This window comes from Triplophysa dalaica, chromosome 12 (assembly GCF_015846415.1).
Source record: "Triplophysa dalaica isolate WHDGS20190420 chromosome 12, ASM1584641v1, whole genome shotgun sequence".
NCBI lineage: Eukaryota > Metazoa > Chordata > Actinopteri > Cypriniformes > Nemacheilidae > Triplophysa > Triplophysa dalaica.
This window is the reverse complement of record NC_079553.1, coordinates 17,831,676-17,848,325: the sequence shown is the minus strand read 5'-3', so window position 1 is coordinate 17,848,325 and position 16,650 is coordinate 17,831,676. Positions and strand designations below refer to the sequence as shown.

The 16,650-nt window shown below is 36.9% G+C and overlaps 3 protein-coding genes across 3 annotated transcripts; 1 reads left to right on the top strand and 2 right to left on the bottom strand.

Moving 5' to 3' along the window:
• Window positions 1–163: 163 nt before the first annotated feature.
• LOC130432591 (protein asteroid homolog 1-like) lies at window positions 164–3,823 on the bottom strand. The gene is made up of 5 exons (XM_056762029.1): window positions 3,689–3,823; window positions 2,157–3,459; window positions 1,864–2,068; window positions 1,214–1,376; window positions 164–1,057 (listed from the first exon to the last, which is right to left on the bottom strand). Exons 2-5 carry the CDS (start codon window positions 3,447–3,449, stop codon window positions 649–651), a joined length of 2,070 nt encoding a protein of 689 aa, XP_056618007.1. The 5' UTR covers window positions 3,450–3,459; window positions 3,689–3,823; the 3' UTR covers window positions 164–648.
• A 266-nt stretch (window positions 3,824–4,089) lies between these two features.
• Window positions 4,090–8,422, bottom strand: LOC130433537 (protein asteroid homolog 1-like). Its single transcript, XM_056763451.1, has 5 exons — window positions 8,320–8,422; window positions 6,416–7,679; window positions 6,109–6,322; window positions 5,588–5,735; window positions 4,090–5,426 (listed from the first exon to the last, which is right to left on the bottom strand). Exons 2-5 carry the CDS (start codon window positions 7,667–7,669, stop codon window positions 4,991–4,993), a joined length of 2,052 nt encoding a protein of 683 aa, XP_056619429.1. The 5' UTR covers window positions 7,670–7,679; window positions 8,320–8,422; the 3' UTR covers window positions 4,090–4,990.
• A 785-nt stretch (window positions 8,423–9,207) lies between these two features.
• LOC130433216 (uncharacterized) lies at window positions 9,208–14,658 on the top strand. Its single transcript, XM_056762967.1, has 4 exons — window positions 9,208–9,224; window positions 10,066–10,171; window positions 11,650–12,801; window positions 13,420–14,658. The coding sequence occupies exons 2-4, from the start codon at window positions 10,132–10,134 to the stop codon at window positions 13,842–13,844; spliced, it is 1,617 nt and encodes a 538-aa protein (XP_056618945.1). The 5' UTR covers window positions 9,208–9,224; window positions 10,066–10,131; the 3' UTR covers window positions 13,845–14,658.
• The last annotated feature ends 1,992 nt before the right edge of the window (window positions 14,659–16,650 follow it).

Here is a 16,650-nt window from a genome sequence, read left to right as displayed (position 1 = left end):
ACAAAATAAAATAAAAATATTCTGTTACAAAAGGTGCATATGAATTTGACAATTAATTTCACACAGGCTCTAGATTTTCAAAAGGTAAACAGATAAAATGGAAAAAAAGATAAAAATTGGAAAAAATTGCTTTAATCCTGGAATACATATACTCTTCAGGGGATTCATGTTATTTTAGTTTTATTGGTGTAAAAGCGTTAAATAATCTGCTTCGTTTATCAGCTTCAGAGGGAATATAATTTAAGCCTCGGCCCAGATTCATTTTAGTAGCTGACCTGAAGGAGCAACAATGTACTCTTAATGCAAACAATATTTACATTACAAACTGTTGTAAATTTCATTCTGATAACAAAACAAATGTTTTAATCTACTATCATGATACGAATGATGACTAAGAATAACTCGTGACTTTTGGTTATGGACATATGACTTGTTAAAGACTTGAACTTTAAACTTGATGAGGAATTGGACTCGACTTGGACTTGATTGTCTTGACTCAGGACTTGACTTGCATGCAACCGAGACTTGCATGCAAAGACTTACTTCTGACTTGCAAAGCAATTATTTGATCCCACTTCTGCTATAATCTCACTTTAAATCGTTCTTAAAACCCTGAGCACAAGTATTATGTAAATACTTTTCGGAAAGTCAAGATATATATTCAAAGCATCCCCTCTCAAATTTCTTACAGGGATACTTAGAGTTGCGTTCTTTGGCTTTGTGTCTGGTACGGATGGGGTAGGGGAAACATTCATTCTTGTTTGCGTCGTGACCTTTGGCCTCTATTTCTTCTCTATTGACTTCTTCGCCATTACAGTCTTCAGGATATTCATACTTCGGATCTTCGAAGCTGCTGCTCAGTTCATATGTGGACCAATTTTTGTATCTTTGATCACTGTACGTCTTCATAACGTCTTCATCCACCAAACTCAGAATGGCATCATTCAACAGTAGGAATAGGTGCTCGGCTTTGGAGTCCCTCACCAGCATAGACTCTGGTCTGATGCCACTCTTAAATTCTTGAACGACCCGGTGCACCAGAGTTCCAGAGTACAACCTAAACACCATAGACAAAAGACTCTATTACGCTAAAATGTTTAGAGGTAGCACTTGAAACTGAGTTGACTTTTGGTTATGGACATACTGTTCTTTTAACTAAAAAGAAATTATGCACAATGCATGAAATGGCTTGAGAAATCAAATGATGCTGTACCGTGCACACTCGGGTTCAGGAAGTGGAAGACACAGTAAACGATTGAGACAGAGAGCCCACCACAAACATGACTGCCATTGGCTGTACAGATGAGCCGCCTCAGGGTTCAAAGGGATTCTCTCTTGACTTTTGAGCTTCGACTCAATGTCTGAATTCCAAACCCCTGAAAGTAGCACAAACATTTATACATCAATGATACTAAGTGAAAAGAAACGGTTGCTGCAAAAGGTTCCTTGAGGCGATGCCATAGAATAACCATTTGTTTTCTTAAAGGAGCATTTCTTACATTGTTTCCTCTATTAATAACCTTTTGTGTTTTTTATGTAACCGTACAGCCAAAGGAGGCATTTTATGACATCATGTAACACTTTCATTGGTAGAACGGTGACTCAAAATGACACCCAATTTGAAACACAAAGACAACTAACTTTGGATAAGCTCTCTTGAGACATTTTTGGAAGATGCTTAACATCGATTATTTAACTTGGATATATATTTTGGGTGTCCCAAACCCTTACTTTTGGATCATTTTAGAGGCAGAAACATAGTTTTTGCAGGACTGTTTGGGTTTTCATGTTGGATATCATTTTTTTTTCTAAATTGTTGACATGTGGAAACAGGATATTGACGTATAATGACATGAGTACAACTTTGTGTGTTGCAGCTGAATCTTCCGTGAACCATCCCCAGTAGGAGACTCCAAAGGTGCCGACGTTTCGGCTGAGGCTGTGCATTCACTAGCCAGAAGTGTGTCACGAACACCACAAGAATCAGGTTCGGTGGGATGTTTTCTAAAGTGACAGTTGGCACACCCAAAACATCCTGGAACACCTGAAGTCGTATATGATGTGATTCCTATAGACATAAGATGAAATAAAGGCTCGAATTAATACATCAAAATACAGATGTTTTGACATCAAACTTGAGTCAACACAACTTTCACCTCGCATAATGTTTTCAGCTGAAGTCCTTCTTTCACTTTTGTCCGTACAGCTTCAACTTTAGAGCTGGCAAGATGTAATCCTTCTCTGTCGAACTCCGTGACATAACACTTGTCTGTTTCAGTAGATGCTTGAGCAGCTAAAACGTGTTTGTCTGCCGTTTGTTGTTCTCCCAACAGTATTAAACCGTAAAGCACCTGTCGAATGGTACGAGATGTATCGTTGCTACTGGGGCGATTGAAATCTTCAACTTGAGGGAGCATTTTAATCCTATTCAGTACCATTATGTTAATGAGGAAGGAGCCCATCTTTCCCTCATTAAGTTGCTTCACAGTCCACTCGGGCAGAGCTTGCAGTGGGCCTGTACAGGCTGTTGGTGTTTTTGAGTCAAAGAATTGGACAAGAGAACCACCTGTGATCTCATATTCTTTGACGCCCTCTAACAATTCTTCACAGACTTTATCCTTTTTCTTTCTGTCTCTTATAAGCTCAAGAACTCTATATATTGCCTGATTTTGGCTTTGGGACTTGGATAACCAGGAAAGCAATCCTTCAATACGTGCAAACTTTCCAGCACCATTTGAATGCCTTTCCCACCTGTCAATATTTTGCAGGTTTGTGTAATCATTTCCTAAAAGGCATGCAAAGACCGGGAGGAGAGCCTTGTTCATATTGTTGAAAGATGCACATAATCTTTCCACCTTGTAATGTTTGGTTAAGATGTATTTTTCGTTGCCTTTTTTGTTGAGTACTGCTTTCCACAAAAAATGTTCGAAAGGGAGAATTCCCTCCTTGAGGTCAAATATGTAGAAGTCGCTATCATTGGACAAAACCGGACACTTCCACTGTTTCGCCAAAGCGGCGATCTCCATATCAGCATCATCAATGCATTGAACCAATGGCACCTTTAGTTTATCAAGGGTCTGCATGAACACGTTTTTAATAAGAAGTGGAAAGCATTCTCCCTTATTTCCCGAGGACAATTCATTGGCTGTTTTTCCTTTGTCCTGATCTCGTTTTAAAGTGGTTTCAAACTTTTTGTCAGTGTGGTGTCCCCCACCATCGAGTACAACATATGGGCGAATATCACAGTCTTTAAGGTTGGTAAAAAAAATTGTGATCAGATCTTCAAAGGCATCATAATCTCCACCATGCTCTTGATCCAGGTCATTTTTAATGTAAAGGGTTTTATATACGTTACATCCATCAATTATGAGTCGACTGTCTCTAAAATGCAAGTCCCTTAAAATGCCAGTCTTGTTCTCAATGTAGCTTTTCAGGCGTCTGACACCCATGCTGAATATACTGTGGGTTAAAAATATTGTAAATCTAAGCAACTCACAATTAACTATAACTTAAAACACACGCAAAGTTTTTTTGTTAAATTACATTACGGCTTATACTGTAGGCCATTTGTGAAAGTGCTGGGCAAACAAATAACATTGATCATATCATTTTACACAATGCCAATTTTAATACAAGCAAAATCTAAATAATAAAAGTCAAATGTAATTGACAAAATGTTAAAACTTACCAGAATTTCGATTGAATTTGTTAAAAAGGATGAGGCACCCTTAAACCTAGATTTGATATATGAGACTGTGCGCTGACGCAGGTTTATATATGACAGGAAGTGAAATATATGACGATCACCGGAATGTCGCCTGAAGGCTTTCTACAGAAACGAAACAATGGCTCTCATGAACAATAACATCTATATATAACCTGCTTTCATTTGACTATTACCATAGGATTGTGGTAGCATCAGTTGGTCTGAATTTTTGTCAATCGAAACTTTTCCTCCAGATAACAGACAGATAATTTTACATTATTTGGATAATGCATAATGACCTTAGATTACTATGTACCCACAGATCTTCTGTGTGCGTGATGTCTGAGGTCATAAAGAAATGAGAAAGACTCAGTCAGAGGTGGTGAGAGTTGTTTGCAAGGCAAGGCAAGGCAAGTTTATTTATATACCACATTTCATACAGAAGGCCAATTCAAAGTGCTTTACATAAAATGATTGACAGAAAGAAACAAGTGTGTTTTTAATCTGGATTTAAAAGTAGCTTGGTTACCAACAGTCTTCAAACTATCTCATTTTGTGTTTTGCAAAGGGAGGTTAGTCATCCAGGTTTAAAATGAGAAGAGGGTGAATAATGAAGACAGAATTTTCATTTTTGGTGAACTATCACTTTATCAACAATTTCATCATGCTCTCAGTTTTATAAATGAATCACACTCAACCGATAGATGATAAGAAAAAAACATTGTCAAACAAATTCTCATGTTTCATCTTAATTAGAACAATTGCATGAATTTAGACATTAACACATCACATATGTACACTAGGGATTTAAACCCTAAATAATCTTGTTCATTTTATCAGAATCTCAAAGACTTTCAAGCCTGTGCCCAGTTTTATCTTGTTAGCTCACATAAAGAAGAAACAAAATCCCAATTATGGTTGAATCCACTATCAGTCTCGAAGCTAAGCTCTGAAATATAAAGCCGGTCACATGACTGAAAATCACAATTCAAGGTAACCTTTTTTTTTGACCAGTTAACTCATGATGAATAGAATCGTAAAAGCTTCATTCCATAGTGGGCTGCTTAGGTAGCTGCGGCAGTAAAACTTGTCCAGTTAAGAGTTGTCCTACCACTAAAATAATTTTAGAGAGATTAATTTAAGGTCAAAAAACAGCTTGTTGCTGCTTTAAAAGAATTTACTGTAAATGCATTTGTTTAGATCGCCCCTATAACCCCACCTTAAATCGTTCTTACAACCCTGAGCACAAGAATTATGTAAATACTTTTCGGAAAGTCAAGATATCTATTCAAAGCATCCCCTCTCAAATTTCTTACAGGGATACTTAGAGTTGCGTTCTTTGGCTTTGTGTCTGGTACGGATGGGGTAGGAACATTCAGTCTTGTCTGCTTCATAACCTTTAGCCTTCCTTTCTTCTCCATTGACTTCTTTGTTATAGCAGTCTTCAGTATGTTCATCCATCATATCTTCAAAGTAGCTGCTCAGTTCATCTGCGGACCAATTTTGGGATCTTTGATCTCTATGTGTTTTGGCAACAGATCTGTGTATGACACTGTCACTGATTCTCTTCATATCATCTTCATCCACCAAACTTAGAACGGCTTCTTTCAATTGTCTGAATAGGTGCTCGGCGTTGGAGCCCCTCACCAGCATAGATTCGGGTCTGATGCCTCTCTTAAGTTCTTGAAAGACCTTGTGCACCAGAGTTCCACGGTACAACCTAAAAACCAGAAATGTTCTATTACACTACAGTTTTTAATATAGTATTATAAAAAGACTATGTTTAAGTGTTTTTTTCTAAAAGTGTATACTTGAGGACAGTATTCTGTCTTTTCTGTACACAATGCAAATGAGGTTTTAAGAAATCAAATGATGCTGTACTCTGCACACTCGGGTTCCGGAAGTGGAAGACACAATAAACAATTCAGAAAGAGACCCCAATTGAGACAGGACTGCCATTGGCTGTAAAGATGAGCCGCCTCACGGTCAAAATGGATCCTTCCCTGACATTTAAACCTCCACTGTGTGTCTAAAAAATATAACAAATACTTAATCATAAGTGATACAATCACATGTAATTTAGAAATAATAAAAATGTGGCTGACTAAGTAAAAGACAACTGAGGTTTTTCACATCCAGTTAGCACTTAAAGAAATAGTTCACTTTCATAATTTATACACTTTTCTGTCATTCTAAACCTTTATAACATTCTCCTGCAGAACACAAAAGAAGGTATTTTAAAGAATGTTGGTAACCAAACAATATGGCCCCATTGACTTTAATTGTATAGATTCTAAACCACTGAGACATTTTTTTAAATATCTTCTTTTCCACAGAAGAATGAAAGTCACAAAGGTAGAATTTTCTTTGGCCGTGATATTGATGTATAATGACACGAGTACCTGTTTGGGTGTTGGGCTTGTTACAGAGCCTTCCATGAACCATCCCAAGTAGGAGACCCCAAAGGTGCAGCAGGTTCGGCCGAGGCTGTGCATTCACTAGCCAGAAGCGTGTCACGAACACCTGCAGCTGCAAGTCAAGCGGGATACCTCTGAAAGTGACTGACGGCACGCCAAAAGCCTCCAAGAAAACCTGAAGTCGCAACTTAATTGGTTCCTAGAGACAAACGTGTAAACAAGTAAGTGTTGAACTGACAAATCCAAAGTGTTAATATGAAGAATATCAAGCTTGTCACAACACACTCATTACCGTCCATAATGTTTCCAGTTGAAGTCCTTCTTTAACGCTTGTCCCTATAGCTTCAACTTCAGAACTCTCAAGACTGAATCTTTTTCTGTCAAACTCTTCGACATAACACTTCTCTGCGGTTTGTTGCTTACCCAACAGTATTAAACCGTATATCACCTGTCTTATGGGACGAGATGTTTCGCTGCTACTGGTGCACGTGAAATCTTCAACCTGAGGTTTGAGCATTACCCTTTTCAATACAAACACATCGACAAGCATGGAGACCATATTCCCCTCAAATAGTTGCCGTACAGTCCACGTTGGTAGAGCTCTCAGTGGGCCTGTACAGGGTGTTGGCGTTTTTGAGTCAAAGAATTGGGCAAGACAACCACCTGTGATCTCATATTCTTTGACGCCCTCTAACAATGCTTCACAGACTTTTTCTTTTTTCTTTCTGTTTCTAATAAGCTCAAGAACTCTATGTATTGCCTGATTTTGGCTTTGGGACTTGGATAACCAGGAAAGCAATCCATCAAAACGTTCAAACTTTCCAGCACCATTTGAATGCCTTTCCCACCTGTCAATATTTTGCAGGTTTGTGTAATCATTTCCTAAAAGGCATGCAAAAACCGGGAGGAGAACCTTGTTCATATTGTTGAAAGATGCACAAAATCTTTCCACTGTAAAATGTCTCGTTGGGATGTATCTTTTTTTTTGACTGTTCACTTTTGTGTTATTCCAACAGAAACATACAGTGGGGAAAACTCCCGCTGGGAGGTCGAATATATAGAAGTCGCTATCGTTGGATAGAACCGGACAATTCCATTGTTTCGCCAAAGCAGCGATCTCCCAATCAGCTTCTTCCAGGCATTGCACGAATGGCACCTTGAGTTCCCGAAGCGTCTGTCTGAACACATTTTTATTAAGAAGAGGTGGGCATCTCCCCCTCCGTCCCTCAGACAGGTTGTGGGCACTTCGTATTTGCTCCTGATTTCGTTCCTTGAGGGTCTCTAATTTTTTGTCAGTGTGGTCTGCTCCTCCATCGAGTACAACGTATGGTTTAATATCACAGTCTTTTAGGTTCGTGAAAAATGTTTTGATTGAATCTTTAAAGGTATCGTATTCTCCACCGTGTTTATGATCCAGTTGAAAGTAGGAGTATAGATCGTGGTACAAATTACATCCGTCGATTATGAGTTTACTGTCTCTGAAAGAAAAATCCTTTAAAAAGTCTTTGTTACTCTCAATGTAGCTCTTCAAGCCATGGACTCCCATCCTGAGTTTACTGTAGGACATAATTCATGTGAATTATACGTTTTTCATTTAATACTTAATGGCACGGTTTCCCAGACAAGGCTTAGCTTAACCAGGACTATGCTTTATTTGAATTAGGATATTTACGACACTTTAATAAAAATGCTTTAAAAAGGAACATTACTCTTGTTTGCATTTTTAGACAAAACAATGCCACAGACATATTTTAAGATATGATAGGGCAAGTTATTTTCAGTTGAGACGGTTCGAACACTCATTTAAGTCTGGGAATAGCCTTAAGCCTTGTAAGTAAAACCAGGCCAATATTATGTAAACATGTATTATTAGTATGCCTATTTTAACTTTAAACACGCACAAGGCATTGAAAGTTATTTTGAATGGTCTTTACAATTGCATTATTTGATCTCTGTTTATATAAAATTTTTATATTTTTTCCGTATTATTTCTCTGTCATGTTTTGTGTTCAAATGTTTTCTGTAAAACTGCTTTGCAACAAAGCAAACGTGAAAGGCAAATAAAAAAACCAAAGATCTAATCATTTTATAATATCAAAACACGACATGAACATAACATTCCAACTTTTTAACTTTTAATTTCTTTAAAAAAAGTTTAATATTTTGGACTTGATTTGAATATTGAAAACAACTTACCGAGTTTTCCGAAGCAAAGGTGTAAAAAAAGATCGAGACGTGCATGAGGTCCATATATTTGCATTATCAGCTGCGTAGTTCTTATATAAAAACAATTGGAAAGCGAAACTTACAGTCATGTGACCTGGCCTTTATCAGAATCGAAACGTAATAAAGACGACACGATGTCATTGCATAGTGACGTGAAAAGTTGCACCATGACACGTTTTCGATTTATATTAAAAGACATGTGTATTTTTGAATATATACACATAGGTATACTGTATGTATTCTATTGCCTTATAATGGGCACCTTAAATATTTGTTCTTATAGACTTATGAAGATATTGTGATGACATCCAGTACATAAAATGTATTCAGGGTATGTTTTCCCAATCCAATATTTGTAGGTAATAAGGTATGACAGTGTCATGAAACCAAAAAGGAGTAAATTATTTTCTATGGGCAGTTTATAGTTTTACCCCCAAACTGTAAACTTACAGAATGATAGCGTCAATGTCATTATCTAACATCTATATTAGTGTTGCAATTGTTACATTTGCAAATAGAAGATTAAATCAGCTTCTTGCAGGGCTTTCATAACTTTAGTGAATGTATGCATATGTTAATAGACTGTCACATGATGGTTGCCTGGTGCTCATACAGTATAAACACAATACAAAGTTTAAGAGTTAATTGAAGTAAATATGAAATAATTTAAGACAATAAATAGCAATATATTAGTTATGTAGTGGTCTGCGCTTCTTTATCAATCTGTGTGCAATGGTGGAAAAGGAAACATGCCGTCTCTATTGTTTTCGTGAAGGCCGCTGGGCCATTTTTGAATGACAAATATGCTTAGGTATTATAAACAGGTCACAGTGCCGATTTGGTTCATTGAAATAGAGGGCTGCGGTCACCTGCAGGTAAGAATGTCTTTGATCCGTGTATATATATAATAGATGAGTATGCAACTTAAAGAATGACAACACGTCAGGTTTAATGTGTTATTTAATGTGTGATTTATTTACATGAATATACTCAATTTATTCCACATATTTGCCTTTTAAGTATAATTTGGAAATCTTTGTGCTGTACAGCTATAAAATGTATTACAGGACAACAGAACCTTCCTTTTTGTTTAAATTTGTTCAAATATAACACATTTCTAAATAAAAATAATATTTTCATCCCTTTTGGGGGTCGTAGGGAGTGTCCTCTCCTAGCAATACTGGACAATTGGTTTGTCCATTATAGTAAATATATTTAATAGCCTTTGTACAGTATGACATGTATACGTAATATTGAATATAAATGTAAGTGTAGATGAGCACTGTGTCAAAGTGTAAATGTTATGAATCTCACATTTACTGACACAGGATTTTTTCATCAAAATATGATTCTGTTTGCTGTAGTCATTTGTGTGAAATGTTTACATTTTGTAAATTCTATCCTTAAAATTAAAATCGATGTTTGTATCTTTATTTTAGTATACAACTATAATCTAAAATGTAATGGCAATTCCATTGTGAACATTGTGTGAACATCTTTTTTTTGTTGTAGTCAAAATGTTTTATCAGAAGTAAACGTATCTTTGGAAATATTCACAGGAGTAAAAGGTGCGATGTCTAGTCAAAGTAAAAAAAAAGAGAATTAAAAACATTTAGAATTAACGGTGCACCTCGAAATATTCCAAATAATCCAATTTTATTGATTTAGTCATAAAGACTGAACGATTTAACACTTTCTCTTTATTTTCTTTGACAGATGTCCGGCTGGTGGACTATCATCAGCGTCACTGGATATATATTGTTGTCATAAAAGCTTTGAGCCATGCTGACTCTTTTGCTCATTTTGGCAATATCAAGCCAAGGTAAGCAGCGTCTTTTCCTTTCTTAAAGTGATAGTTCACCCAAAAATCTGTCATCATTTAATCATACTCTTGTCATTTCGAACCTGTATGACTTTCTTTCTTCAACAGAACACAAAATATATTTTGTGTGTTGTTAACACGAACCCATTAAAATTGATTTTGTGTCTATACATGAGAAGTGAAAGGGTGCTAGCGCTGTTCGGTTACCAACATTCTTCAAAATATCTTCTTTTGTGTTCTACAGAAGAAAGAAAGTCATACATGTTTACAAATGTGAGTGAGTGTGAGTAAATGATAACAGAGTTTTCATTTTGGGTTAACTATTAAGGATTAAAACATTCTTTTTATAGACGTTTTCAAAATGATAACATAAACAAACGTTACTGTGCACGTTTGTGATACGTTCGTGTGCTGCAGTTAACTTCCGATGCACAATCACAAATTTCCGATAACAATGAAAAGATACCGAGAAGATCCGTTACTTGGCTAAACTTGTCTCTCCAATATTTTGAATTAAGACTCCGATACCAAGTTCAACCGCTAGATGTCTATGCACCCTGCGTTTTTTTGAAGGCGGTAGGCTATAACATGCTATGTCGAGATTGGCTGTGATGCGTCTGGATTGGCTGTGCTGTGTGCGCCCGCAGCTGCAGCTCGTTACTCTTGCGAAAGTCAGAGAAGTGGAGGTGTCCTTATCTGTTCACGATATTTTAGTAATCAGTGCCGGCCCTACCTAATAAGCGATATAGGCAGTTGCATGGGGCCTCCGTGGCCACTAGGGGGCCCCTGCCGTGCGTGAAAATTTACTTGCTTGTTGTGTCAGTGTCAATCATCATGTGCGTTAGCTTTAAACTGTGCAAAGATTAAAAATGAAAAGGCGGCACTATCAGTCTGGTGCAGAGAAGAGGAAGAAAAGGGAAAAAGGATGAGAAACGAAAGGATCAAGAAAAGGGTAAGTGTGCAATCTGTGAGATCGAACCCATGATCCTGGAGTCGCAAAAACCATGCTCTAACCATAGAGCTATAGGAAAGCTGTTAAGTGATATTATTGTGTTGTTAATTTGACATTGTCAGATATAATTAGATAAATGTGATATATTCTGTGTAAGGTTAGTTTGTTGTGTACATTAGTTGATGGGGGGCCTCATTTTGTAATCAGTTTAGGGCACCCAAAATGTTAGGGCCGGCCCTGACAGGACCCATTCAACAAATTGTTTATTTAATAAAATGAACACACAAAAAAATTCAAAAAAGAGTTTATTTATACAGTAAAACAATAATACAAATTACTATCAATATGAATAAAATACAAATTGTCATATTATTAGAGACAAGCCAAACACAAACCGGAAGTTAACTGTGGGTTAGGTGAGTACGTTTCCAATGACAGGGTCTATACAGATTCAAAAGACAGACTTTTGGGCGCCGCTTCATATAATTCTGTGTCTTAACAATATTAATACATCTTGATTTGACAGGTCAGTCATTGGCGGACTCTGGCACTGACTTCATCACGGCATTCCCGGAGAACGTTGCCTACTTCTATCCAGTCATTCCAGATAATTCTCTCAACATCACAGCTCTGTACAACGACACTGAAGTCAATATCTACTTCAAACGTTTACTCAAACTCACAATTATACTGCAACAGGGAGAGACCGGGGTCTATCTTTTGCCTTCAGATGTTGAAGAACATAAATTAGCCGTATCCCAGAAAACCGTTAATGTGATCAGCAACAAAAACGTTGTGGTGCTGTCAATAAGTATGCAAGGAGAAAGTGTGCAGACCAATGTCGTTTATCCTTCTCAAAATCTTGGCACATTTTATTCTATCCCCCAACTAAACTATGGTGAAATGCTTTCCAAATTCTCTCAAGCAACAAGAAGTATCAGCACAAAATACAGTTTTTTCAGGCTCCTAATAATCAATCCTCTGAGCCTCACGAATGAAATCAGAATCGTTGGGAAATCACAAATCGAGCAATTTAAACTCCAACCCTACACTCTTCTCCAGCTAGCGCTCAATGGTTCAGAAGTCTCAGTAGAGTCTTTAAATAATGTGGCAGTGATAGTGTCCCACCCATGTTTAGAAGTGACGTCATGCAAATGCAAAATGATGTTGAACCAACTTCGTCCTGATGCCCATTGGGGTCAAAGTTTTATTCTGCCCCTCCTTAACATTCCGACATGGCTGCATGTGACCTTAGACACCATTCTGACCGAAAGTACGCTAGATGCTGGGACTCTGGAGCGTATCAAGTCAGGAGCCCAAAGCATCAGCACGATTTATCGTGCTTCGCTCCGGCTTATCAGCCCGGGCCTCATCTTAGAAGTAATTCCGGAAACAATGTTCGCCGCCTGCTACCTAGTGCACTTTAGCGTGGCGAATGGCAATGTGTCAGTAATAGCTGAAACACTCAGTAGCTCAGAGCTGTATATAGATAGAAGCTCTCTGTCATCCATAAGCTGGACCCCTATTGCTAATACCAAGTACTCAATTGCATCAGTTCCTCTTCAAGGCAGGCATGTCATTTGGCATCCATCCTCAAAAATTGCAGTCTATATGTTTCACAACATGACCAGCGGAATTCACCATGGAGGCCCGGCTGTAGTGTTAGGTGAAAAACCAGGTAAACTATATATCGATTGATGCTTGCTTTTCAAAAGGGTAGTGGTGGCTATAACTGCAGATGCACCGATGTATTGATCAACAATCAAAATAAAAAACCGAAAACAATTTTTCACACCGATAGCTTAAAAACTGCCGATGAACAGGGCAGATATACCCTGTTAATCAAAAGAGGACTTGAAAATGCAATGAATTTGTGCTCGGAACTTTATATAGAAAATGTTGAGAAATATCAATATTATTGTTCATTTAATGTTCAATATTAATGGTTATAATATGAATGAATAACATTCATACAGTTCATTAAAATTTATTTAACCTTCAAAATTGGTATCGGCAGATATCACTCTGAATAATCGGCTTTCGGGATTGAAATTTAGTATCGGTGCATAGCTGGTATTAACCATTACAATGCTTTTGTAAAGTGTTACCAGAATTGCAGTCAGAAAACTATCTCACCCAATGGTGTAAGTTTGGGACGGCCTACCTGTTTTTAGACCAATGGCAGATGTTTTATCTCATTTTAACTAATTTTGTTTGCTGTCCAACTTCACATTTATGTACAAATACACTTACAGCATATATACTGACATGAGTATTGTGTTCTGTGTGCATCTAGACCCTGATGGCTGTTCAATAAATCTTGATGAGCTTACAGTCGCACCCACACCCATGAGTTGGGCTCAATCCCACCAGTACTGTACGTCCACAAGCGATGAGTTGATCAGTCCATCCACTGTGACAGCTCACTCTGCACTGACTGAGTTTCTGAGAAATGCAGCAGATACTGAGCACTGGATCGGCCTGCGTCGCAGTCTTCTTACATTAGACTGGTACTGGCAAAAAGGGAACGAAAGTGAAGACCTGATGGACACGCAGTGGGGCGCCGGAGAACCAAGTGATCCTGTGCAGGGCATGTGTGCTTCTGTATTCTCAGATATGACTTGGAAAAGTGTGAGCTGCTGTTCTCAGTTGAAGGCCATCTGCCTCAAAAAGTCTGTTTACTTTCCTTTGGATAGTCCAGTTGAGGGTTTTCTAGTTTAACATTTAGCTGTCTATATATTTTAAATATATAACATACATATAATTATCTGATGTAAACCTATTTGAACTTACAAAAATAGCTAAAGTTTGCACTTATAAATAGATGTGAAATGGTATCTGTGGAGTTGTTTATGACATGCAGTCAAAAGTATCTTCAGGGACATTTTGATTTTGCCAAACAATTGCTATAACCACATAAATTGTCTGTATCCTGCATCTTATTAACAGTGTAAATCTCATAAAATGTTTATCTACAGATTTATTTCAATTGATAGCACTTTACCTCCTATTATTCTTAAACATGTATTTATTTGATAGGATATACAATTGTAATTAAATAATTGAATTAAAGTGGATAATAAATGTTCTGATGTGAATAATGTCAACGAGAAGGCTTGTGAAACCGTAGACTGTAGCACGGGGAATAGGTATGACTCTCATGTAATCACCTCATTATGCAAAGTTTTGTGGGGGCACAAACTGTGCTTTGAATACATATTGGGCATGTAAATAGGAAACACGCAGAAATAAGTCATTTTGTTCAGAGAGGATTAGAGCTGTGGTCTCGTGGCATCGGGTAAGTCTTGGTGGCACCAAAAATCATGCACTTTCTAGATTTTTTTTAATAAGGGGTTTATGAAATAAGGTATAATGAAAATATGGGGGTTTGTATCTAAATGCTTAATATGAGTTGATTCGGAATCTTGGACAAAAGCTCCAAGTCAAATTCATGGGTTCCAGTAAATGTGTGTATTGTGGATGTTGTGTATTGTTAGTTGTATTTTTAAATGTATGCAGAGGCCAAATGCCGATTTTTAGCAAAGAATGGACAATAAAGTACTAATCAACTAACTAATGAAAAGGAAATGAATGAGGTAATGTTTAGTATGATGTTTGCAAATGTAAGTAGATATGTAGGAAAAATAAAATAGCGTTTCTATAATTATTTTGTATTATTGAACATAAGGCAATTTTTCTTTGCCTTTAGAACATTTTTAAGTAAAAAGAAATGACTTATTAATACAGTTTAAAAAAATCGATATGTTTAACAGAATCGAAGCAAAGTTTGTGATTAAGCAGATGGTTATGCTTATCTCTTTAATAAATGTTGAACATAACAGATAAACAGGTAATTTATATCCATATCTTACAGCATGAAGTTTTTTTATTCAATTAATTTATTTTATGTGTCTTTAAAAACCATTTTAAAGTTCTTTAATCCTGTTTTTCCCTAAACTAACATGACGTGTTTTAGATTTTTTACTGTAACCATTTTGAAGCATGTTTTAAGGCATGACAAGTTCACCACAAAAATTAAAGGAAAGTTCTGTGATCATTTACTCCCTCTCTTTGCATTTCAAACCCGTATGACTTACTGAAGAATGCTGGTAACCAAATATTGACAGTACCCATTGACTTTACATGGATACAAAAACAATGGGTACCCCCGTCGTTCGGCTACCAAGATTCTTCAAAATATCTTTTTTTGTGTTCTGTGGAAGAAAGTATGTCATGCAGGCTTAAAATAACAAGAGAGTGAGTAAATGATGACAGAATTTTCATTTTTACATGAACTATCAATTGAGTATATTGACTGATTCAGCTTGACTGTTATCAGAATTAGTATCAGAATCAGAAAGAGCTTTATTGCCAAGTATGTTTGCTCCAAAGAAATTTGTTTTGGTGACAGGAGCATCCAGTACACAGAAACAGCAGCAACAGTGTACACGGAGACCATAACACAATAGAATACAGTACATAGAAGATTTAAATAGGGGCCTTTTCGTATAAAAGATAATAAATACAAAACAATAAGCGTAAGACAAAGATATGGAAAGCAAAGCTACGTGTGTATGTAAATTGGTACAAGTAAAAAATAAGACAAGACTATTGTAGTACAAGGTATATGCTATATAAAGCTAAATGAAATATAATTTACAGAAAAGGTTGTATAAAAATAGAAAGTGTATTATCTGGAGGATTTCATTAATTTTGCACTTAATTTTTCTTAAGTTATTATTAAGTTATTAATTGCACGGTGGGTAAAACACACTAACTGTTCAAGAGGTAGATGGCCTGATGGAAGAAGCCGTTTTGTGTCTGGTTGTTTTGATGCTCTGTGCTCTGTAGCGCCGACCAGACGGCAGCATTGTGAAGATATGTTGGTCTGGATGTGAGAGGTCCAGGGTGATTTTCTGAGCCCTTTTCCCCACTCTGGATGTATACAGTTCTTGGATGGTGGGAAGGGGAGCACCAATGATCTTCTCAGCAGTCCGAACCGTCGTCATAGTTTTCTGATGTCTGACACTTATCTTCCACAAAGGTCGTTTGCAAAGGTTCTGGTCGTATAAAAGGGTCCCCCGCACAGTTTCACAGAATGTAGTGTGCTTTTGATATTTGAGATTTTAAAACCTCTAAAAACATGCAAATTGTCTAAACATGGGATATGCTGTCAGTTCCTGTTTATGGTTATTCTACTGCCTGTGTGGAGTTTGACTAAAATTCTTGATCCCCTTATAGTTAAGAAAATGACATTTGAAATCACGTTATTGATTGTAAATAAATATGGAGTAAGTATTTGAAATGCAAACATATTGTTAGTATTCCTCAAGTACTTTTCTGTTAAGTTATTGATTCCAAATTGATCAATAGATACGTATTTCTGTCTTATTTTTACAGCTCGGCTAATAGAAAACTCACTTTCATTCCGGCTCAAGTAAGCTCTGCAAACCAACAGCATGCTAGTGATGCTGTCTGTTGTGCTATTCATGTCACTGGTTTCCCAGGGTAAGTTATCTTACATTTG

Coding starts and splice junctions, on each gene's coding strand:
- LOC130432591 (XM_056762029.1), bottom strand. CDS start 3,449: ATGGGTGTCAGACGCCTGAAAAGCTACATTGAGAACAAGACTGGCATT. Junction 1,377..1,863: donor ATTCAGCTGCAACACACAAA/GTTGTACTCATG, acceptor TGCTACTTTCAG/GGGTTTGGAATTCAGACATT. Junction 1,058..1,213: donor CCTGAACCCGAGTGTGCACG/GTACAGCATCAT, acceptor TATGGTGTTTAG/GTTGTACTCTGGAACTCTGG.
- LOC130433537 (XM_056763451.1), bottom strand. CDS start 7,669: ATGGGAGTCCATGGCTTGAAGAGCTACATTGAGAGTAACAAAGACTTT. Junction 5,736..6,108: donor CAAGCCCAACACCCAAACAG/GTACTCGTGTCA, acceptor TATATTTTTTAG/ACACACAGTGGAGGTTTAAA. Junction 5,427..5,587: donor CCGGAACCCGAGTGTGCAGA/GTACAGCATCAT, acceptor TCTGGTTTTTAG/GTTGTACCGTGGAACTCTGG.
- LOC130433216 (XM_056762967.1), top strand. CDS start 10,132: ATGCTGACTCTTTTGCTCATTTTGGCAATATCAAGCCAAG. Junction 10,172..11,649: donor TTTGGCAATATCAAGCCAAG/GTAAGCAGCGTC, acceptor TTGATTTGACAG/GTCAGTCATTGGCGGACTCT. Junction 12,802..13,419: donor AGTGTTAGGTGAAAAACCAG/GTAAACTATATA, acceptor GTGTGCATCTAG/ACCCTGATGGCTGTTCAATA.